Raw genomic sequence first — 25,247 nt, 5'->3', positions numbered from 1 at the left:
AGTCACACAGCTAGCTAGACGGGCAGTATGTGAAGGCTACAGTTCTGACATCTTATCCGGGGTCCTCCTAGGCCTGATCCCTGCTGGACGGGCGCACATCCCTTCCCTTGGTTCTGATTCGTGGGACTGTTGAACCTGGAATTGTCCTTTGGTTAAGAGGACCCGCCTTCCATGAATTTTGGCTTCGAAGCCTCGCAGTCGCACCCATCCCGGTGCACCCAGAGGGATGTGACGTGCCAGGTCTTGGAGCAACGGCTCTCCCTGGTAGTAGCGTCTGGGACCTGGCGAGTGGTGTCTCCCCCCGCCCCCCGGACTCTGACCACTTCAGAATGAAGTCCTTCCAACTGGCCTCTTAACGGCTGATAGCGCTCCAAGTCTCAAACACAGTGATCTGACAGTGAACGAACCGGGTGGCCCCTGAAGCAGCATTGCTATGTGTCATTGAGCAAGTCCCTTTCTTTCTCTGGGCACGCTGGCTGGGCGCCCCTGCGGTCGCGGCCGCGCATGCTCTTGGACGGGCGGTACTGGGAGCAGGCGGCGGGCGCCCCAGCTGCTTTGCATTGACGCCAGCAGCCGCTGGAGGTCACCGCTGGGGGCTGGGCGCGGCGCGTCGCCGGCAAGACGCGGTCCGGAGCACGGAGCGGAAGCCTCGGCCGCTCAACTCCCGGCTCGCCTGCACGCCCGCTCGCCCGCGCAGCCGCCTCGGTGCTTCTCGACGGCGCGGCCGGAGTGGAGCCGACGCGCTCGCTCCCTCAGCGCGCCTTCCATCCGGTAGCTCGGAGCGCAGGGGCTGACGGCTAGGCTTCCCAACGGTCGCCCGACTGGGGGCGCTTACCAGCCGCCCGGCGGGCTGAGGAGCGGGCGCCGCCACGCGAGCGCCGGTTCCTCGAGAGTCGGACGGACGAGGCGAGGGCGGCGGTGCTAACGCGACGCGGGCTCGCGGCTCCCGGTGGCGAGAGCGCAAATCTCCTCCCCCGACATTCCCCGGAAGCGCGGTGGCCGCGGCGCGCGCGGCGATGTGAGGGAGACGGCAGCGGCTCCCACCTCAGGAAGGGCATGTTCGGAGGGGCGTCCGCGGCGCGTCTCCCGCCCCAGAGCCCACTCCCCACGGCCATCGCCACCGCGCCCGTAGCGCGATAAAAGAGGTGGCCGGGCTTCCTGACGCGAGACCCGCGCTTGCCGCCCGCCCGCCCGCTCGCTCAGGCCGCGATGACACGGCGCCCGCGGCGGCCCCGAGGCGCCTGGCGGGCCGTTTGCTGACCCGATCGCTGTTGCCCGCCAGCGTGTCCGCGCCGCCGCCGCCAGCATGGGCTGCGCCCCGAGCATCCACATTTCCAGCAACCGAGCAGCAAGCCACGACGAGGACGAGGACTCAACGGACCCCGAGCAGCGACGGTCGACCTCGGCCAGCTCCGGCGGCACCACGCTCGTGGAGCCTCATCCTCGCGACGGCGGTGCCTGGAAGGTGAGCAGCACCGGGGAGGGTGGCAGACGCGAGGTGGCGGGGCCCTCTAGGCAACAGCCGCGGCGTTCACCGACGCCAACCACCCGCTCTGCAACGAGGCTGCCACCCGGCTCTGCTCCAGCCGCGGTGGTGTCTGTTCGGTCCCTGGCCGGCCGGGTCGGACGCCTCGAGTCACTTTCCTCCCAGGGGGTGGGTGGGGGATCCCCGAGATATTCTGGCAAGCCCCTGAAACGGTAAACCAGGGTGCACTTTGCCCTTGCGGTTCCCAGAGTAGAAAGGGGAGGGCTGTCCGCTCTGGCAAGGGTCTTGGCTGCTACCCGCCCGCCCCCCTCCCTCCCTCCACACACACACACACACACAGAGACACCCTGCCTAGTTTATCTCAACCTCTGTCCCCTCTTTGCATATGTAGTTTCACTTTTCCACTTCTTTGGGACTGTTGAAATGTAACCTGGAACATCGGTTTGGCTTCACTGCACATGTTATCTGGAGTTCAGGTTTATTAGCATACGTGTGGTATTTAAAGCCTGTGGAATTAGAAAATACTCCTGGAGTATTTGAAGGAGTCGGCAGGGCAAAGTTAATCTTTTATGGAGGCCTGGAACTTACAGGGTGTTCTTGTTTTTTGCATTGCGTGTCGTGTCCCCCCTGCCCTCACCCCTCTTTTGCCTCAGCTTTTATCAAAAGTTTCGAGGGCTAAGGTTTTTCCAAAGGAAAGATAAAAGTTGACCAAGGCACACAGCAGCAGCTTTCCACTTACATTGGGGATTTTTAGAGCGACACCTCAAGCTTCGGTTTGTGTTTCCTTAAGGTAGGAAAACAAACTCTGGTGTGCTCGGCTGCAGTGTTTGAATAAGCCCCTCGTTACTAGCAAGTTTTAAAAGTAATATCCTTGCTTACTGAGTACTGTGGAGCCTCTCAGATTTGAAGGACGTAGTTGATTTGCCTGTCTTACATTTCCAGCTATCACTATGGTACTTTTTCTGCATGAAAGGGAAGATCTTTTTCAGCTTCCATACTGGAGTGGTTGCCCCGCCCTACCAGTACTCTGAGTGAAAATTCACCCTTCTTCTGATTATCAAAAGTTGAATTCATTCTCCTGTAGTTTCTTTAGAGAAACCTGTTACAGTTAAGAGTTTACACTGTCCAGCCTTTGCTTTTGATGAGAAACATACACGTTAAAGCCTAACAGACTTACAAACTAGACACTACAGATGAAGTGGAATGTGGGAACCTTAACAACTGTCCCAGTTTTGTCCCAAATCTAACACTGTTTTTTTTCTTTATTAACCAATATTAAATTCCAAAGCCACCCTTTCAGTGAGGCACCTTACTTCATACAGGCCTTTTTGTGGTGGCCTGATTATCTTACAAATCCTATTAGTCATCTTGTGAACATCTCCCATGCAGCAGTTTACTCTTCTGCCATCCTATTTTCTTGGTTTCCAAGTTCCTATTCCAAGTACTCAGTGCCGGCGGACCTTTGCCTGTGTTACAGGCCTAGACAGTAGCTCATCCTTACAGTGGGGCTAGCCTCGTGGCATGTATACAATAGGTGCTAAATAACTGTTGAGTTTATTATTAACTCACTGATACTTCTGTCACTGCAGTTTGTGTCTCTAAAACATTTAAGATAGGCTTAAAATTAATATTTACAGGGGAGAAGACAAATTACAAATTATAGTAGCTCAGCTGCTAGCAATGAGAGTCCCTCCCATACTGTTATCCCTGAGTTGTCCATACTGACAATGCATCTCAGTTGCAGATATTTGGTTTAGGCCTATCAGGTAATTACAGCTTTTCTTTAGTTCAGTGTTTTTCCCTTAAAACAGAGTTAAATATCCTCTGGAAGTTGAAAAACACATGTCAGAGAGGAGAAGCTTTAGCATGATCAAATTACAATTAATTTGCTTCTTTATTAATTTTTTTGTTGTTTTGTTTTTCAAGACCAGGTTTCTCTGTGATAGTCCTGGCTGTCCTGGAACTCACTCTGTAGACCAGGCTGGCCTGGAACTCGCAGAGATCCACCTGCCTCTGCCTCTGCCTCCTGAGTGCTGGGATTAAAGGTGTGTGCCACCACCTCCCAGCTCTTTATTAATATCTTAAAAGCCCATTCTAGTTCATTAAAAAAAAAAATTTGGAGCTGGGAGCTTGGAGATAGCTTAGATGGTAGAGTGTCTGTCAGGCAAGAATGAAGGCTGCGTGCGTTCAGATCCCCAGTACCCAGTCACCTTAACCCCAGTGCTGTGGCTGGGCTGTGTGTGTGTGTGTGTGTGTGTGTGTGTGTGTGTGTGTGTGTGTGTGTAGACAGGCAGATCCCCTGAGCTTGCTGTAGAGGTGACCTAACCATCCAGTGAGCTCTGGGTTCAGTGAGAGATTTAGTTCTTAATGATTCCAAAGGCATTTTAGGATCTGGTGATACATTGGGAGGTGAGTGAGTGTCTGAACCTATTTAAGTATTACTGGAAATACCCTGGCTGTTTATTTATCCAGGAGTTATATAGCCTGTGTGGTTACAGATAATGAATGCTGTGTTCAGCTTGAACACTCACACTTTTATTTTTAATCAGTGTGAGCTTTAACTGTAACATTTCAATATTGTCTTGTTGGTTTTTAGATTGACTCTGTTTCCCTTTTCCTTAGTGAGGACTCGAGGTACCCTTGAAACATTTGTGTGTGGGGAAAGGAGTGGTAGAGAAGATGTATTCACAAACACCCAAGGAACTGATGATGCTTGGTGTCCTCTGCTGTCAGCCGTCCTCATCAGCTCTGTGAGGTGGGCAGTCATACCTGTTGATTCTGTCTCCCCTAGGCCTGGTACACAGCAGGCCTTCCATAAACAGTTGTTGAATAGGATTTCGTGAAACAGGCTGTAGAAGTGCAAAATCTCCCAGTTCATATAAAGGAGAAATAGACAAGAGTCTTTAGATTGGAGGCTGTGAAGTTTGCTTTTGTGGGAGTCTGGCTGTTGCTCCCCAGAGAACTGTACCCAGGGGATAGGATGTGTCCACCCTAGTGAGCCTTGCTGTACCCAGGGGATAGGAGTGTCCACCCTAGTGAGCCTTGCTGTACCCAGGGGATAGGATGTGTCCACCCTAGTGAGCCTTGCTGTACCCAGGGGATAGGATGTGTCCACCCTAGTGAACCTTGCTGTACCCAGGGGATAGGAGTATCCACCCTAGTGAGCCTTGTTTTTTGTGGTTATTTCTTGTTTGTTTTGTGAGACCAGGCCTCGATACATAGCTCTGGCTGTCCTAGACTGGCCTCAAACTCACAGAGATCCACCTGCCTCTGTCTCCTGAGTGCTGGGATCAAAGGTGTACGCTGCCACTTGTGCTTCATGTTGGTTTTTATAAGGATTTTGTAAGGATTAGTGCGGGCTGGTGGGCTATGTGGCTGCACAGCCACTCTGACCAAGTGTTAGGGTCACCACCAGAGCTCCCTCAGGGGCTGCAGATGCAGTTGGTCTGACTATTACCCCCTTGTCCTCTAATTCTCTTCTTCTCCTTTTGCTTTTCTCTGACTTTCACTGTCTTCCTCTCCCTCCTCCCAGTCTTCCTCCTTGTTTCTTCCTCCCAACTCCCTTTCTCCACAGAACTGGCCAAACTATCCAATTTTGTCAACCAAAATAAACTGACCTCTTATCTATAGAATAATTATTATCATCTATAATAGAACAAAATTGTTGCTTGATGCTAATTTATAAAAAATATCACATCTATGTTTGTTAAAACAGTCTTCTCTTGGTGAGTCACCTGATTTTGTTTCTCCAAAAAACTGTTTGCTGACAGTTTCCCTCTGCCAGTGTAGTTGAGAAAATGAGATCTAACTTTGTGCTCGTATTATGATATGATACAGTTTACCCCAGGAGGGCAGGATGGGGAGTTGCACACTATTGTGTCTCTCTCTCTCTCTCTCTCTCTCTTGGTTTTTCGAGACAGGGTTTCTCTGTGTAGCTTTGTAGCCTATCCTGGCACTTTCTCTGGAGACTAGGCTGGCCTCGAACTCACAGAGATCCACCTGCCTCTGCCTCCCGAGTGCTGGGATTAGAGGCGTGCTCCACCAACGCCTGGCTCCATTATGACTTCACGTATATAGAGTCTTTTACCAGGCTTAGCTATGAAGAACTAAAAAAAAAAAAAAAATATTGCTTGAACTCTTGTTAGATATATAAAATGCTTTACATTGGTAATCACCTATATTATAATATTTCAAAAATATTTTCCACTCTCAGAGAAACACTTGATATCTTGGTAGAGTAACAAAATCAGATAACACACAGAAAGAGAATTGCTTTAATTTAGGCAAACATAAATACATGTAAATTAAGATCAGGTAGCAAGCTTTACTCTAAAATATATATATACACCAAGGAACTGTAACATCTGTATGTATAAACGTAATACTTACTGTCCTTACCACTGTAAGTCTAATTGTGATTGTAAGAATGATATTATGTCAGAATTCAACCTTGATCTTTTACATACTGAAGTGAAGTTTTGGATGGGGCCCGTGGTCCCTTCTGCATTTATGTTCCTTTTGAAGTGGTTTGGGGACACTGGTTCTCCCTTATATGGCTTGCTCATTTAGATTGAGTTCTTTAGCAGGGGGAGGTTCACATCTCAGAATAACCTAAAATGCTTTAAAGGACATATTATTTCAGAAAGTTAAAACAAAAAATAAAATTAAAGAGCAGAGGAGAAGTAAGGATAGGAGTAAGCCCCAAGTCTGGCCAAGGCCGGTGGTTTCTCAGTAGTGAGATAATACGGGGCAATGGATTTGTTCTTGGAATGCAGGCTGTCTCTATTAGTAACTCTTGCCATTTCTTGGATGCAGTCTACTTTGTAAGCCTTGTACTTGTACTAGAGTGTTATAGATGATATCTCCTTTAATCTTTGCAACCTTGTGAGATGGCTGCTGTCATTTTCTCTTTTGCAGATAAGACAGTGGTTTGAGATTCACCCAGGGCCATATAATCAAGCTGGGCTCAGAACACATTATTCCTGACTCTCAACCTCTAGACTGTTGCTTTCTTAACTGCCTATTTCATTTCCCCTCCTATGGATTGGCCTTCCATTAGGTCAGTGGTTCTCAGCCTGTGGGTCATAACCACTCTGAGGGTTGAACAATATGTTCATAAGGGTAGACTAAGACCATTAGAAAACACGGATATTTACATTAAGACTCATAACAATAGCAAAATTACAGTTATGAAGTAATAGCAAAAATAATTTTATGGTTGGGGATCAAAACATCATGAGGAACATTAAAGGGTCTAGCATTAGGAAGGCTGAGAACCACTGCACTAGGCTATAAATGAATTAAGTCACCTGTGGTTTTTTGTTTGTTTGTTTGTTTATTAAAGATCATTTGTTTATTTTTTTTTATTCTTTTTTCGAGACAGGGTTTCTCTGTAGCTTTAGAGGCTGTCCTGGAACTAGCTCTTATAGACCAGGCTGGTCTCGAACTTACAGAGATTGGCCTGCCTCTGCCTCCCGAGTGCTGGGATTAAAGGCATGAGCCACCACTACCTGGCTTATTTTTTTATTCTTTAACAATTTATTTTATGTGCATTGGTGTGTAGGTGTCAGGTCCCCTGGAACTGGAGTTACAGACAGTTATGGGCTTCCGGGTGGGTGCTGGGAATTGAACCTGGGTCCTCTGGAAGAGCAGCCAGTGCTCTTAAATGCTGAGCCATCTCTCTAGTCCCTCAATTAATTAATTAATTAACTAATTAATTAATTTTTTTTTTCTCGAGACAAGGTTTCTCTGTGGCTTTGGAGGCTGTCCTGGAACTAGCTCTTGTACACCAGGCTGGTCTCAACTCACAAAGATCCGCCTGCCTCTGCCTCCCGAGTGCTGGGATTAAAGGCGTGTGCCACCACCGCCCGGCGCCCCTCATTAATTTTTTTAATGTGCCTGAGTGTATGTCTGTGCACCATACTCATGCAGTGCTCAAGGAGGCCAGAAGATGTTGGATTCCCTGGGACTAGAGTTACATGGAGTTGTGAGCCACTGATGTGGGTGCTAGTAACTGAACCTGGATCCTTTGAAAGAGCAGCCAGTGCTCTTAAGCACGGAGCCATCTTTCCAGCCTCAGTTACCTGAGTTTTACTGGAGTGTCCTGAATTTGTATTTCTATAATGTTAGGTCTTCACATATTGAGGAAGTTGGTTATGGCCCTGCTTTAAGTTCCCTGTGTTTGTAGCTAGTTCAGTTCTGTCCCAGTTATCCACAAAATTAGCTGTCCTTTCTCCAGTCTGTCCTCTTTGCTGTCTGAAACCTGCTAATGAATCCCTAGGGATTCTTTCCCTTGTCCCTCCTCAGGCTACAGACTGCCTTCCTTAGCTTGGCCCTCCAGGAGCTGTGTGTTCCCTTTGATCTTTGCCTGGTGTGCTCCTCCGGAAAGGCTTGCATGTGGGCATCCTCCCAGAGTTACTCCAGGTCCAACCAAAAGCTTTGTTGAGCCCCTCCCTGGCAGGGCTTGCACTTTAAAGGCCTAGAATTGCTTCTTTGTCGTTGCCTAGAGTATAGGCTGCTCTAGGACAAGGACTGTGTTCTAGTTTCATGAGGGTCTCTACATGCTGGCAACACTCTAAAGTATTTGAGTAAATAACCCAGGCTTTGAGTCTGGTAGGGCTTTTTATTCACATTCCCTAAGTCTATCTCATCTTATTTAAAGTTAACAAAAATGGTTAGGGTGTGTTGCACGTGTTTTAACAAAAAGCCAAAATACCCTTGAGCCAGTGATTAATCTGTCAGGTTATTAGTAAACTTTTGTCTCCAGTTTTGGCCATGTTTCTGGGTCCCCTCCTTCTGTTCTACTTTTGTTCTGCTCTGCTTAGTAGGAAGTGGTGGAATATCATGTTAGAGCACTGTTTTGACAAGTTTTATGCTGCTGTTTCTTGGCTACAAGCATGAAATGTAGTCTGCCCATCCACACAGACAGGAAGGCTGTTGCAAATCTCCCTGAACTTTGGTGTGACTTCAGAGGACTCTCCAGTGCTTTTACTTTGTATGGCTTGGAAACATACCTTCTTGTTTCTTGAGCTCATCTTCTTTCACTCCCTTTCCATCCTATATGACTGCTTCAGTTCCTTTCCCATTGCTAGTGGATAGCCCAAAGCCGCCCCTGTGCTGTCCTTAGGTGTTTGGGGTTGACAGCAGCTCCCCAGTGAGTTGATATGGAAATCATATAGGAGGAGGCTAGAGACATGACTGACATCCACTTTATCAAGGGTTGGCTATACGATCGGCAGGTCCTGATCTTGCATTTTCTCAACTGTAGAAGGAGACTAGAGAAGGATAGGGATTTGGCCCCATGGTTCAGTGGCAAAGCAATTGTCTAGCATGTGGCCGGGCCTGGGTTCAATCTCCAGCAACTTCTCTCAGAAAAAAACAAAAAAGACTAGAATACCTGCCTTATGGTGAGATTACTTAAATGCCTTTAAAAGTATTTTATTATAGCATATAAGGACTGACCATTTTCATCTCCCCCCTTCCCCTGTCAGTGCTGGGGATCAAACCTAGCATATTGTGAATTCTAAGACAGATAAGTTTTTTTCTTTTTTATGTATTTTAAAATTTATTGTTTGTGTGTGTTTGCTTGTTCATACCATAGTATGCATGTAGAGGTCAGAGAACAGCTTATGGGCACTGATGTTCTTCCACCATGTGGATCCCAGGGACTAAATTCAGGTAGTCATGCTTGGCATCAAGAGCTTTTACCCACTGAGCCACAGAGGCAGATGAAAGCCCCCTTCCTCTCTTTCTTTCAGGATTTATTTAGGCCGGAGGTGGTGATACACACCTTTTATTTCAGTACTCAGGAGGCAGAGGCAGGTATATTTCTGTGAGTTCAAGGCCAGCCCAGTCTACAGAGTGAGTTCCAGGACAGCCAAGTGCTACATAATGAGACCCTATCTCAGAAAAAAAAAAGATTTTGTGTGTGTGTGTGTGTGTGTGTGTGTGTGTGTGTGTGTGTGTGTGTAGTGTGTGTGTGTCTTCAGGTAGAGAAGGTCTCAGTAAACAAGTTCCATAAGGAGTTTATGATAAAGGAAAAGGTGATAAAATCCAACTAATTTGAAAAAATACAGATCTCATCAAAAGAGAATGAAAAGTGGTGCCACTGACTCAAAGACATTTGGAATGGGTAATATCAATAAAGGATCAGAATTCAAAATAAATGTTTTTTCCAATTCAATAAGAAAAAGACAGCCATCTGAAAAATGGGCAGATTTGAAGGGACATATCATTAAGAGGAAATTAAGCCAGTGGTGGTGATACATGCTTTTAAACCCAACACTTGGAGGCAGAGGCAGACAGATCTCTCTATCTCTCTGAGTTCAAGGACAGCCTGGACTACAGAGCTAGTTCCAGGACAGCCAAGGCTACACAGAAACCCTATCCAGAAAAAAAAGAAAAAAAGAAAAAAAAGGAAACTAAATGGCTAATAAATCTACAAAAGGAGTGTTTTAATGTTATTTGGGAAATGCAGCTATAAATACAGTGAAGTAAGAGTTTTGGACATTTTTAGGCCCATTAAGTTGGCAAACCTTTAAAAATCTGACAGTGTTTGAGGAACTCCTGGATACTGTATAGAAGATAAGAGGGGAGCAGCCTGAAAATCAGGATGAGGAGTGTGAAGTCCATTTTTATAAACCTTGTAGAGCTCCAGAGACTTCTTAATTTCCAAAGGGTAGTGAAATGATAGGTATATTGTCTCAGGCAGAAATTACAGTGATGGGTGGAATGAAAGTCAGAGATGGGCACTGTCAAGGTCCTGTTGTCATGGTCCAGGCATAAAATACAATCAGGTGTAACTAACATTTGTACAGTGGTTTTGGGATGAAGGGGATGAGCAAAGGAAGATCTGATTGACTAAGGACAGATTGGATTTGGGAATGAAGGGAAAGGAGGTAGAGGGTGACTCAAAGGTTGGGGTTTACCAGTTTAGACGGACTATGATAACATGACACAATTTGTATAATGTTCCATGGTTTGCTAATGCTATTTCTGCACCTCATTTGGTGTTCTCTAAGCCCCTGTGAAGTAGAACGGAGGGATTTTATTTCCCTTGTTTAAGATTGAAAGAAGCAGATAACAAAAGAGAGAATAACTTGTCCAGCCTGGTGATGACCAGTCAGTCACAAAAGTAGGTTCACTATATCAGCAGGGGGTTGATGCCAGTGCAAAAAGAGCTCAGGAAGGCTTTTGTTTTCTATAACAGCCATTCTTTGCCTTTGATTCTTTGCTCATTTTATAAAAGTACACTTCTGCTTTTTCTCATAAGTTCTGCTTATTGCAGGGAACTTGAAAAATATACAAAATAACAAGGATCATTTAAATTACAAAAATCACTTAAACTGCACCCAAGTACTAGACTATAGGTTCTGTGTTCTCTCTTACAGAAGCAATGTTTATGCATTCTAGAAAATAAGCAAATGCTACAGAGTAGTTTTCACTATATTGAAATTATTTGCTGCAAAATTTTAGTATGTATATTCATTTTTCACTGAAATTGGATCATATAACATATAATTGTAGTTCATTTATGCTAGAGAAGGGACCTAGGGCCTTGTGTGTTCTAGGCAAGTACTGTCCGACAGAGCTACACTCTGCTTATACTTAAAAACTGGTTAGGGCCTGGAGAGATATCTCAGCAGTTAAGAGTGCATACTGCTTGTGTAGAGGACCCAGGTTCTGTTCCTAGCACCCAACCCAGGGAGACTCACAATCACCTGTAGCTCCATCTCTAGAGGATCTGATGCCTAGGGAATTCTGACCTTCTTGTAGATCTGCATCCCTGCACAGTGCTTGCACAGATACACACATAACTAAAAATAAAATCTTTTAGAAATGACCGTGAACAAGTTTATGATTTTTTTTTTAATTTTTGGTTTTTTGAGACAGGGTTTTTCTGTGGCTTTGGAGGTTGTCCTGGAATTAGCTCTTGTAGATCAGGCTGGTCTTGAACTTACAGAGATCCACCTGCCTCTGCCTCCCAAGTGCTGGTATTAAATGTGTGCGCCACCAACGTCCAACCAAGTTTATGGTTTTAATAGCTTTAGTGTTAAGTACATTCACAGAGTTAATATCAGCCAGCTCTGGGACTTTTCCATCTTATAAAACTGAAATGCCACACATCCAAAATAATAACTTCTAAGTCTCCTGTCTACCCTGGAAAACTCCATTTTACTTTCAGTCTCTATTAATTTGACTACTCCAGATACAGATTTTGTCTTTTTGGGACTGGCTTATTTTACTTAATATAATGTTCTCAAGACTCATTTCTCTTATAGTGTTTATCAGAAATTATTTTCTTTATAAGGTTGAATAATATCCTATTTATGTGTTAACACATCGTTTATGTACCCATTGATGAACACTTTGATTGCCTCTATCTTTTGACAGTTTTAATAATGTTGATAGGAACACGAATATACAAATATCTATTTTAGCCTTTCAATTCTTTTGGATATATACCCATAAATGGAACTCCCCTTAATTTTTAAAGGTACTGCCTTTAAATAAATACATAGTACTTGACACTGTAGTTTTTTCCGTCTAATAATCTGTACACTTCCATTTCATTCATTTATAAAAATAGTACTTACTGCCTACATTATAGCTTACTAGTGTTCTTTGTAATTCATAAATGTCCTGCATTGCATCTTCTTATGAGCCTTTACTTCTTTAATCTGCAACATACACATACTCTTCTTGAAGAGACCCTACCAGTGATGCCCAAACTTGCTTCCCTGAGCTATGATTTATCTCTCTTTCTACCTTCTGTAATTCTTATTTTAGAGAATGATTTTGTAATTCTTTGTGTGTGTGGTATGTATGTGTGTGTGCTGGTGTACAAGTCTATGTGTGAGCAGAAGCCAGAGGAGGGTGTCAGGTGTTCTCTGATCACTTAATGAGTTATTTCATCTAGGAAAGGTTTCTCCTTAAACCTGGGCTTGTGTTTTTTAAACTAGGCTGGCAACCAGCAAATCCCAGCAATCCTCCTATTTCTGCCCACACAGTTACAGGGGTTACAGGCACATGTGAGACCATCTCTAGCTTATAGTAGGTGCTGGAGTCTGATTTCAGATCCTTATAGTTGCCCAACAAGCTTCACTAACCACTGAGTCATCTTTTTAGTTCCATATACATCTGTATTTCTTATAAATCAGAAGTTGTATCTAAAATAAATTGAAGTTAAATATTTTGTTTAGACTATATTGTTGGTGATTTGTGAATTGTATCAGAAGACAAAGTCTGCTTGAGCCACTATCACAGACACACAGGTTGAATGGATCAGGATGACTGCTGTTGAGCCTTGCTCCTGTTACAGTCTGGATGACTGACTGCCCCTAAAGATACACATATTAAAGACTTGGGCATTGATTGGTCTCTGGTGCTGTTGGGAAGTGATGGAACCTTTAGCAGACAAAGACTTAGTAAGAGAAAGGTAAGGCATAGAGAGCATGTCTTTGAAGGAGATATTGGGACCTCAGCCCTTCCTTTTCTTTTCTTTTTGCCTCTTGGCTGCCAAGAGGTGAACAGTTTGCTCTTCCTCTGCCACCATGATGTACTGCCCATGATGTACTGCTTTCTCCTTAACCTAGAAGCAGTAGTGCCAACTGGCCATGAATGGAGACCTTTCAAACCATAAGCCAAAACAAATTTTTCTACCTTGTGAATGTGGATCGCAATGGAATCAGAACTAGTTTGAAAAGCAGATGGTTTATTAGGAAAGTACTCACGCGACGGAGCCGGTCCTGTACCACCTCATGCGTGCGACCCTCATATTAAAGCCTTGCTACATCACTCTGACTACGCCCAAGCGGGCGTAGCCAGCATTTCCCCCTACACCCACTGGCCATGAATGGAAACCTTTCAAACCATAAGCCAAAACAAATCTTTCTGCCTTGTGAGTTGTTTTGTCACAGTGGCATGTGGCACTGTGTGACTGTTCACCATCAGCTGTTGTCTATGGCTTTTTCCTTTAAGAAGGAACTGATAATTATTATCAAAATAATTCTGATTAGAGTTCATGAATGATGTTTCTTTAACTTGGTTCCTTTTCTATATATAGTTTTTTTTCTCTTTTTAAATTTGTTTTTGTGTGTATATATTACCTATAATATTCATATTAAAATTCCTTTTTTCCTTTTTTGCATAGACATTTTTATTTTATTTTGAGATAGGGTTTCTCTGTATAACAGCCCTGGTTGTCCTGGAACTTGCTTTGTATGTAGATCAGGCTGTCCTTGAACTCACCTGCCTCTGCCTTCTGAGTACTGGGATTAAAGTCTTGTGCTGTCACTGCCCAGCAGAAATTTCTTCCATAATAGAACCTTTGACTTGACCATACTTGAGAGGAAACTGTAAGACATTTAGACAACATGTCCAGAATCCCACTGCATGTAATGGGGGGGGGTGGTAAGGCAGGATAAGAATCTTGTGTTAACAGTCTACCCCATGTCCCTTGGCACTTTGTTCTTTCTTTTTAAAAATTTCCTCTTCAGCTACATGGGGGATTGGGGATAGTATGTCATGCACATGAGATGAGCACTTTGCACTAAGCCCCAGTGCTCAGTTCCCTGGGACCCAGGCATAAAATTGTCTGAATGCCCATCTCCCTCAGATTGTCAAACTGCATTGCTCAGTGGCTCACATGTGTCAGAAGAAATAAAGTAATGGAATCCCTAGGGCTCCTAGACTTAAATATCTTCAATTCCACTTTGGGGGGGATGATTCTTTTAAAGACCTGTACATATACCTACTTTTTAAGTTTGTATTTCATAGATAGAGAATTGGAGTTGGCACACAATGAAGATCATGTCATTAATGTAATCATTCATAGACTGTTTGGCTTGTTTTTTTTTTAATTGCCTTACTATTTTCAATAAAAATGGCAGTTTTATTGGTTTTTCTTCTGTAAGCCTTTGTGCTATGTCTTTTGGTATTCTAGGGTTAAGAAACACAGGATCTTGAAAAGCTAAAAGGTCCAGATGAGGTGAGCTGAAGTAGAACTTTGCTTGGGAATGAAGAAGGCAGAGCTTGTGGTCTAGCAGGATTTTCACAGGCTCAGAAGGCCTTTATGCAGGCATTGATAGCTACCGGGTGAGTAGCTCATAGTCATTTTCAGTACTGGTAGAAAACAGTAATCTATGGTTTTTGGAGACTAAGAATTAGAAAGTACTTGAGCTCCACTATGGGCTTCTCTCTTCACTTTATCTCTGGTTTCATAAATTTTTACATAGTAAATAAATTTCTTATTAATCTTCTTTCTTATTCAACATACATTTCCCCCTAATGTTTACTGTGGGCTGGGACTTTCCTTTTTCTTTTCTTTTCTTTTCTTTTTTTTTAAAGCAATGTGAAGATGGATAACATAATAAACTCTGAGGAGGACAGGTTTGTTTCTCACTGCCCCTGATTCTGCGCTGTATATTCAGAAATCCTAACATACTGTTGTTACTATATGGTCAAAGAAGGCAGATAAAGTGGAGTTTGAAGACTTAGGCTTGAGTTCTAGCTTTGGTTTATTTAACTGTAAGTTGGACAAAGTCATGTAATTCTTTGTGAGCCATAGTTTCTGGTATTAAAATGCAGGTATAAGAGAGGGTGTGGGGACAGACCTTCTGATCTGTTATGTGCCATGTAAGTGGTGGTCTTTTGTCTTGTGCATTATCTACAGTTGCTGACCAGGGAGTCAATGGAGTAAGATGCTGTACTATAATCCTTTTAGTGCGGCTGAATATACTGATCATGGAAATAGAAATGGGTGTGCTGAGGTTTTGACCTATAAATGAAAAAAAATAACTTTCATTAACAACAACTGTGTTAACCTTGAGATGCCAAAACTGTTTTTGCAGTGTAGGACTGCTTCAGGTCCCTAGCAAATCTCTGGGTGATCCCATGGATTTGGTTCAGGGTCATTTGTTTATGGTGCTAGTTCTGTTATGACACCCTGGAGTAGAGGTGGTCTTTGGTCGGGGCCACTAAATTAAACGTGCTCTTTCAGTGTGTGGACACTCAAATCAGGTTAATGTTCCTGTCCTACATCCAGGCCCCAGTCAGGCCTCTAATTATGGCATGTGAGTTGTACCTGACTTTCCCCAGCAACACTGATTTGGAGTCAGCAGGGATTTTGACACCTGACAGGCATATCAGCTGCTGCCCCAGTGACATGAGGTGTACTACCTTTCTGGCTTGTGGATGTATTCTATTTGCAGAACTTGGGAGTATGCTCCAAGATGGCTCAATGGATAAAGTGTTTGCTGTGAAAGTCTGATGACCTGAGTTTAACCCCTGGAACCCCCAAAATACACATTCAATAAAGAAATGCAGCAAGGGGCTGGGGGAGTGGCTCATTGGTTAAGAGCACTGGCTGCTCTTCCAGAAGACCTGAGACTGATTTCCAGCATTTACATGGTAGCTAACCACTGCCTGTGGCTCCAGTTCCAGGAGATCCTGCACATGGTACACAGACAGACATACAGGCAGGCAAAATACCCGTGCACACAAACATAAATTTATCTTTTAAAAAGTCAGTTAAATAAAAGAAAATACTGGAGCTGGAGAGATGGCTTAGCAGTTAAGAACACAGGTTGCTCTTCCAGAGGACCCGGGTTGAATTCCCAGCACCCACATGGTGGCTCACAACTGTCTGTTGCTTCAGTTACAGGGGATCTGTTACCATCACCCAACGCACACAAAATAAAGTTAAATAAATTATTAAAAAATACTTTAAAAAGTAAAAAGACCTTGGAAGCTCCCTGAACTCATTCATTTGGATTCTTATTTTTAAAATTTTATTAGCATATATTAATTATATAAAATGCTGCATTTCACTGTGATGTTTTTATACCTGTTTGAGATATCTTCTGATCACACCCACACATATGCTACATTACCCCTTCCTGTCCTCTTTCCACTCCCCCTAGTCACTTCTTTTGGGTTTTTACCAAGGCTTTGTAGCTGGCTAAATCATTGGTCATTTTTCATAGATTCAACTTTTAGTTTTTTTTCCTCCTTCCCTCTCCTCCCATTTTGTCCTACTGTCTTAGTCAGTGTTCTATTGCTGTGAAGAGATACCATGACCACAGCAACTCTTATGAAGGAAAACATTTAAATGGGACTTGCTTATAGTTTCAGAGGTGTAGCCCGTTGTCATCATGGTGGCATGCAGGCAGACATGGTGCTGGAGAAGGAGCTGAGAATTCTATATCTGGATCCACAGGCAGAAAGAATAGCCAGACACAGCCTGGCTTGAGCTTTTGAAACTTCAAAGCCCACCACTGCAACACACTTGTTCCAAGGAGACCACACCTAATTCTCAAGTAGGGCCACTCCCTGATTCCAAAGCATTCAAATATATGAGCCTATGGGGGCTATTTTTATTTAAAACCACCTCACCCCCTTCCCTCTGTCTCCTCCCTCCCCCCCTTCCCCTCTGTTTCTCAGAGGAGCTTGAAAATTGCAACCCTTTAGCCACATGTTTGGTTCCCCAGGCAACTAGCTCCCCCCCTCTCACCATTATCTAAGGGCTTTTCATAAATCATTTCACTAACATAAATTCAAATGAAAGGGGCTTGCTATGAACAGCACAAACCATTTCTTATACCTTCATTTTTATTTTTAACTGTAACACATTGGGGTACATACTCTTATCCCAGGCTGGTCTTTAACTTAGATCCTCCAACCTCAGCCTCCTAGGTGTGGAGATTTTAGGTCTTTGCTGCCACATCTAACTTTTTGCCTTTGCCTTTATTTTCCTGGCACTTCTCCAGAGCTGTTATAGGACAAAAGACCAAATACTAAAAGATATGCTGTAAGCCAGGAACTTTGTTTATTTCTCATTATATCACAGCTATACTTCACTGAGTCTGTATTTTTCACTTGGCCTTTTTAAGCTTTGTGAGATATCACAAATATTTTTTTGTCTTATTTTGGGACTGTTTCTGGACCACAGTCATCTTTCATTATCAAAGGGTGTTGGTTCTAAGGCCTTAGATAGCAGGTCTGTGAATGCCCAAGGCCCTTGTGTGTATTCCCTCATACACTTTAAATCATTCTTAGATGACGTACTTCTAATACAATGTAAGTGCTATGCAAATAGTTGTTATTTCTCTGGGGAGTAATGACAAGAAAGAGAAGTCTGTACATGTTTAGTACAGGCACATTTTTTCTTCATATTTTCTATTCATGTTGTTTAAATTTGTAAGTTTAGAGCCTACAGATCTATGGAAGGCCAACTGTGAGTTGGTTGGGATTGTTTTATTTTTTTGAATGCTAGCTGAGACTAAAAAAGGGTATTTGTGGGCCACCATAGGCTGGCTTAAGTAACTGAACAAAGGGTATGGGAATGCTGGCCTCTGACAAACGTTATCTTTTGTTCTCTAGGGTTGCTTTGTGTTGTTCAGCAGGCAACAATGCCATCTAACTCCCTTTCATAGCTTTATTAATGGAATGCCTTTTCTCTTAATTACAATTTGAAAATTCCTAGTGAGGAAACAAGATGAGCCTGCCTGGCATACCTGCTTTCAGTGTCCAGTAGATACACCCTGAAATTGGCAGCAGTGTTCCTGAAAAGCAGGCAGTTGGAATGGGAACACACCTTAGAGGAAGAAAGGATGTTGGCTAGAGAGGCCAATGTTGCCCTGTATTGGGGGTTAGGCTTCCCAGTGCTTGTCAGTTTAAGAATTAATCCCACCTTCATATGTAATGACCATATTCCTTATAATGACTCTGAGGCATTTTGCATATCATATTGCTAGAGAAACTTTCCATTTAGTCTATTTGCTAAGAGAAGACTGGATAATAATCTGGGTTTGACATAAAAGGACTGTGTGTCCCAATTTGAGCTTCTTTCTTAGGAGGATCTTAGTCCTCCTGCAGGATACTCAATTATTGTCTTTCCTTCCTCCTTTGCTTCCTTCTTCACTCTCCCCTGTTAGGCACTGTAGCCTCAGCCTCCCTTTTATTTTGAGAAGAGCTTCACTAAGTTGCCCATGCTGGCCTTGGTCTTACTGTGTAGCCCTGGCAGGTCTTGAACTTAGGTTTTCCTGTCTTAGTCTCATGAGTATCTAGGATAACGGGTCATTACTTCTCATTTTATCAAGTACTCTCATAATTTACTGTCTGTTGGTTTTTGTATTCCAGTGCCAGTATCACTGCATGTTGTGTTCTAATGAATCTGCTAACTGCAACTTGGAGCAAGTTATCCAATCTTACGGATCTTCATTTCCTTACCTTGTAGTCTGGGCTGACTGTTGTGATAGACAAAACAAAATACAAATGACTCAACCTCCATAGAAGTTTATCAGTACCCTCAAATTTAAAATAGATGCTCTTGATATGTGGGGTCCTCTTTTTAAGTAGATACAGAAGTCATGGCTTCTTCTACCAGTGGTTCAATCAGCTTTAGCACATGGGTCTCAGGGTCACTTCATGCCTGTCTGCATGGACACTCACAGAATGGGCAAAAGCATGGAGTCATGGCAGAGAGGTTTTCCAGGGTCAGGTCTAGAAGGGGCCTATGCTAGTTTGTTCATGTTTTCAGTCATACCTCATATCACCAAAAGTTGGGAAGTGCAGTTTTGCCTAGTACCCAGGAAAAAGAGGAACTGGGTCTGAAGGGGTAGCCAGTCTCTTCTACAGGTGTTAGTAGCTAGCTTCATGTACTTCCCCCTTTTCTGTAAACAGACCTTGTGCAGTTTGGGTGGGATAGTGGGTTCTCACAGCACTTGTAAGTCCTCACATTCCCCTTGTCCCTGTTTTTTTTTTTTTTTTTTTTTTTTTTTTGGCTCAGTAGTAGATATATAAGCTAGGCTTAAATCAGGCTGGTCATGGAATGCCTCTGATCCTGAACCACCCCTCCAGCCCCTGACAATGAGGGCAGAGTAACTCACAGAGAACAACCTGGAGAATTACAGAGAGTGGGAGTCTCTCTGGACCTTGCCAGAAGTTCTGATATCTAATGATAGACTTTGCATTGGCATGAATCATTAAATTCATTTCATCACATGGTATTTTGAGGTTAATTTTCTTTACCTACACTACAAGCTACCTGACTGACACAGATTACACAATGGGAAAAGATCAGGGAGAGGGAAAGGATAGAGCCCGGATCTCTCAAGTTCCAGTTCCTGTCCTTACTAACCTTCTTGTGATAGCTTTAGAGCGTGCCCAAGGAGGGTTTGACTTGATGCCATCTTAGTTTGACTTCCCTGAACCCTAAAATTCCGTGGGATTATGGCTCCCCTTAATACTATTTTTTCCTCTTCCCTTTAAAAGTTTACACAGTGCTTTCTCCCTCATGTAGCCCAGGTTGACCACAAACTTCATCTGTCACTCAGGATGACCTTGAACTTCTAGTCCTCCTATCTCCCTTAGTGCTAGCATGACAGGCATGTGCCACCATCCATGGCACCTGACTTGTAAGGTGCTAGAGATCCAACCCAAAGCATCATGCTTGCTAGGCAAGCCATCTACCAACTGAGTCACATCCTCTGCCCAAATTCGTAGTTCTCTTTACAAAAATGAATGAATGTAGTCATATATCCATATTTTTTATTTTAGCAACTTTTCTGAAGCTTGTCTTTTCTCTTTCTTTCCTTAAAGCAGGCTCTTACTTTGTAGCCCAGGCTGCCCTCTGCAGCTGATCCTCCAGCCTCTACCTCAAGTGACATTCCTTGCTTATCTTTTCCTTGACTTTTTTTTTATTTGAATTACAAACAAGATTGAATTACATGACAATCCCAGTTCCCTTCTCCCTCCCTCCTTGCTTATCTTTTCATCCAGCAGGTATATAAAATACACATTGCAAAATGTATCTGGTTTATAATTGTTTATTGTATATGATTATAGGTTTAAAATTTTTGGATTGCCTGTTCTAAACTCTTTTGAATAGTCTTGTGGTATTTGTTGATTTTATAGCACATCTAACGAGAAAAATGCCGCATGACATTTCTGAAATGATACCGACAGAATTATGTGGCATTCTTTGGCTGTTGGAAATAAACTGGTAAGTATTTAGGGACTGTTGCTCAAGATGCTTGTTTGCACAATCCAAAGATGCTGGCACAGCGCACAGACACCTCACCCACCTGTGGTGACCAATGCAAGCTGTGGAAGTCCAGCCTGACTCACATTCAGAGTGTGGGGAACAGCCAAGCGGGAGACCCTCAGCATGGAACTGCCCTGCCTTACTCGCTTTCGAAAAGAATCTGAAGAAACTTAAGGTCTATGTAGAGAGGCAGAGAAGGGGATCAGGGCCAAGAGAGCTCAAAGGTGGAGTGATCAGGAGCCGGGGGAAGTATGTGGAAATGCATGCCACAGGGACATGCATGGTTGCCTGGGGCTGGGTTACACATTTGGTTCTGAGCTTCCCACAGCCTCGCCAAATAGGAAAACTAAGAGTAACTCGAGAGATAGTTTCTTGGCTGAGGACTAAAGGACTTGCTCTCCTGAGCTCTTTTGGAGGGACAAGGTTCTTAGCAGTGTTTCCTAATTAATGTGCTAGTGAGTGTATGAGGAGCTGAGAAGCAGTGCCAGGGACATAGAGGAAGTTGAAGTCCTGTTGTGGGAGGTTGTGCATTGAGGTGCCATTCCACAAACTTGTGTGATGTTTTTCTTCAGCAGGGCTTGGCTACCCTTGTGTTCTCTTTGCCTAGTTGGATTTAGATGTTGAGTTTGGCATTTTACAGAATGTCTGTTAGCTAACTGTTGAGATGGCAGGTGAGGGAGCAAGAGATGGGTGAGTCTGATACAAGTGACAGGCATACACAGGGGCCTGGGGAACTAGAAGAATAGGTGAGGTAAGGAACTGTAAGTGTCATTTAAAGGGAACCGATGGTTATGTGCTTCAGATGTACAGTGCCCTAAAAGGCGGAACTGCACAGTACTGTTAATGGCATGTGTGTCAGTGAAGGCTGCAGAAGAAGTCGGCCAGCCAGTCATAGAAGCCCAGCAACAGGCGAACTGACCTGTGCCATTAGATGCCAGCATAGTATGCTGTGGATGAAGCAGAATGCACAGGTCTAAGTTGCTTCTCCACCTGCGTGCTGGCTTCACAGTAGAGAGGAACAAAATGAAGTAGTGTACATTTTGGTTACACATCACTTGTTTTTAAATCCCACTTTTACCACTTTATACTTGTAGGACCTTGAGCAAATTACTTAATCTGTCTATGTCCTAGATTTTAGTTCAGACAACAGACAAACAAAAATCACCTACATCAGAGGAGTGCTATGAGGATTGAATAAATTGGTATTTGTCAAGCACATGAGTGGTACTGAATAGTAGCATGTACTGAATACTCCTGTTGTTACATTTATTCATACTGGTTGTTATTAATGAGAATACATACACACACACACAAATACACACACACATAAAATGAATTGAGAAATTATGGTCTGGAATTGCTTGTAGACATTTTACTTGGTGATGTCCTGAATGTAGCCATGCAGTGGGACCTGTGTGGGTGGAACTGGGCTACATAGCCACATAATTAAAGGGAAGGAACTGTGAGGGAGTGGTGTTGCCATAGAACCTTGAAGTTGTCTGGGTAGAACTTGGTGTGGAGAAGGCTAAACACGAGGCACTGTGATCTTTAAAGATACTGATGGCCTAGAGGTCAAAAGAAGGTGGCAGGGGTGACACTGCTGGGTGATGTGGCACCAGAAGGCTGGGGTAGAGGGTTGTCTGAAAGCTACAAAGAGGAAGACCTCTTTGGAGTAGGGATCTGGAAGAGGTGGCTATGTAGAGTCCTTTTCCTGTAGCTTATGTATGCAGTAGCCTAGTCACTGGATTGTGACCTTGTAACACTGGTTAATTACCGTTTCAGTGCTTTTCGAATTCCAGTCTCAGTCTGCTGGTACCTGCTGTGGACAGCTTGGTTCTTTGGTTCCTCCTTTCTACTTGAACCTTGGCTGGATTTGCTTCTGTCTTCCAGACACTTTTCCAGTTATCTTCCTCTCCTGCCACTCCCAGTTCAGCTGGAGGAAGTTAGAGTCCTCCTAGGCCCACACTCTGGGCCTCAGCCCTGATCCTAATAACTGTACCTTATGGTTGTGCACACACTCCCATCTGAACATCTCCAGCCTTACCATTCTCAATGCTCCTGTCATCTCTACTCTCTGAACATCTGAGGTTGTTTTTGTGTGTTGTGCTAACTAATTTTCTGACCCTAGACCTGAAGGATGAGATCCTGTCACCTGACATGGAGTTCTTCCCATTTCCTGACTCTCATGATTGAATCCTAAAGGTCTGTCTTCATCCTACCTCATCCTATTCCATCCTGCCCTTGCCTGCAAGGATACTGGCCTTTGCTGACTCTTCCCGAGGCCTGTCAGCGCCATTGTCTTCTGGGATCTGGCCTTCCTTTTCTTGCCTGAGTAATTAAATGCCTGCCCACTTGAGTGAGCCTGTGAGACTTCTTGGACACATCCTCCTGTCCAGCCCGCCCTTCCTCTTCAGTCCTAACAGTGAAAATGTGGGAGACACAGAGAGCCAGAAAGGTGGCTCAGCAGGTGAAGGTGCTTACCACCATATTTGGTGACCTGAGCTTGATCCCTAGGACCTGCATGGAAGGAGAGAGCCAACTCCAACAGTTATCCTATGAACCCCACACATGTGCTGTGGCAAGCATGCACATGTGTGCCCCCCCCAAGTATATATATTAAAGTGGTTTTTTTATGGTAAAAAGGAAATGTTCTTCTCACAGCTTCTGTTATTTCTCCTTATTCTTCTTCATGTGTTAGTTTTTTTGTGAGTGATGTTCAGTTAGTGTGTGCTGAGGATATTCAAAGCGGAAAAAGGGTAGGAGAGTTGAAAGTTAACTTTTATTTAGTTTCTAAGGCAGAGGAAATCTACTTTAGTTCTCTTTTATCTACCAATAGAAAATAAGTGGCATAAAAGTAAGCTCTCTTCTTGCAAGAGTGACTGTTAGTTCTTGGGCTGTAAGTGATATAAAATGGTTTATAATCAGTCTTAGATATACCACTTCTATATGTATTCCCTGTGATTGAGAAGTAATGGTAGTCCAGCCTCCCTCTGAAATGGCAGTTGTTGTTTTAATAGTTTACACGTTGTAAAGTTTAGGAATTTTGGGTGGTAAATATGGAATTTATGTAATGGAGTACACATAAAGATTTGAGGCTAGAGAAGGACCATTGGTCAGTTTTCATCAGCACGCTAGTAGTTCTCCAGACTATGAGAGATGATCTTGTCTGTTATGACAAACCCCAACTAACCACATGTTGTCTGCTGTTGGTAGAAATGTATGCTAATGAAATTACTTGAGGAAACAGTTGGAAATATTTAATGAACTTTAGCACAGTAATTTTGTCTGACCCACCAGTTCTCTTTCTAGCTAACAAGTTCTCTTGTTTGTAGCTAAGAAGATGTATAAATATGCTCACTACAAAAATCACATACTAGAATGTTATCGTACTCTCATTCACCCTAGCTAACAACTAGAAATAAACACACAATGAAATGCCTTGTAACAATGGGGATGAAAGAACCTTAGCTACATGCAAAGGCATGGATGGATTTCATAAGGAGTGTTGAGTGACGGAGGCTACCTAACATCTTGTGTATTACATGATTTGGTGTATACATAGTTCAAAACCTGGCAGGTGGTGTTTGGAACCAGGAGGTTACTGACTCTAGGGAGGAGGAGAGGCAGTGATTTGGAGAAGGCACAGGGCTTCTGGGTTCTGGTAATGTTCTATTTCTTGACGTGGTGGTAGTTATACACATGAGGTTGCCCAAGCTATAATTTAGGACATATTTTTTGCAGTGTATTAAACCCCAGGACAAATTTCTGTTGAAACCTTGCAGTATATACTACAGCCGAGCAGTTTTCCTACATATGTACCCCCATTCTTAGACTCAGCTGGTCTGTCTTAATCGTTTTTTTTGTGGGGTTCCCACTCTGCCCTGGGGAAACATTCTCTGGTAAGCCGCCCTTCCCTTTCCCTCTGGGTTCAGTTTCCCTGCTGTATGTTCTGTTGACAATGGCATCCCCACCCCCGCCTGCACCTGCCTAGTTGGGCTACTTGCTAACCTGTGAGTGCCAGAAGAGCAGAGGCTAAATGTGTTTATGCCAGCCATTGTGTCTCTTGGTGCTGCCAAGGTATCTGTGCTCATTGATGCTCGTCAGTGAAAGAACAGGATGGACTACCTTCATAGGGAGCAGCATTTCCCTCCACTCTTCAACTTTTAGTATGGGGAGCATAAGCTTGAAGGAGCATAAGCTTAAAGCCCTATCAAGTTGCCTAAAGTATTTTGAGAGTATAGTAATTTTAATAGCCTTAAAATGTTGAAAGTGGAAAACAGGGCTGCATCATCAGTGTTCCTTCATGTAGTTCTGTGTCCACCAGGCATGTTCCTGTGAAAGAACAATTTATATATGATGACTTCATTTGTTCTGCCTTTTCTCATGACAGTTCTAAGGTCAAGACTATTTTAAGCCTGAGAAATATGTCGTGAAAGTCAGCTCTAGAGTCCGTATTTCCTTTTTATTTAATACTAAAGTCTTGGCTGTCCTTCCCAACTCCTCCTCTGATAAACTTTATAAGTATCATAAATATTCTCTATTTGAATTTTTTTCTTTGAACTTCGGTTTTCTTTTTCAGCTAGATCTAGGAAAATGGCTCATTCTCATTTATTGTTCTAACTTAAGAGAATTAAGCCAAAAGAATGTTCCAGCTAATGCAGTAGGAAAAAGAACTTAGACATTTACATTTAGATTGCTTTCTTGTTTTTTTTCCCT

General features: G+C 43.5%; 1 protein-coding gene across 1 annotated transcript in view; it reads left to right on the top strand.

The window, feature by feature from the left end:
- Window positions 1–595: 595 nt before the first annotated feature.
- The window catches only part of Pde8a (phosphodiesterase 8A), a 130,819-nt gene continuing 106,167 nt past the window's right edge, over window positions 596–25,247 (top strand). Inside the window, exon 1 of the mRNA XM_027408283.2 lies at window positions 596–1,465. Coding sequence (XP_027264084.1) covers window positions 1,307–1,465 — 159 coding nt within the window. The 5' untranslated portion in view covers window positions 596–1,306. The remainder of the gene's footprint in view (window positions 1,466–25,247) is intronic.

The sequence above is a fragment of the Cricetulus griseus genome, chromosome 3 (genome assembly GCF_003668045.3).
Source record: "Cricetulus griseus strain 17A/GY chromosome 3, alternate assembly CriGri-PICRH-1.0, whole genome shotgun sequence".
NCBI classification, from domain to species: domain Eukaryota; kingdom Metazoa; phylum Chordata; class Mammalia; order Rodentia; family Cricetidae; genus Cricetulus; species Cricetulus griseus.
The sequence above is the reverse complement of the archived record's forward strand: the minus strand, read 5'-3'. Positions and strand labels throughout refer to the sequence as shown.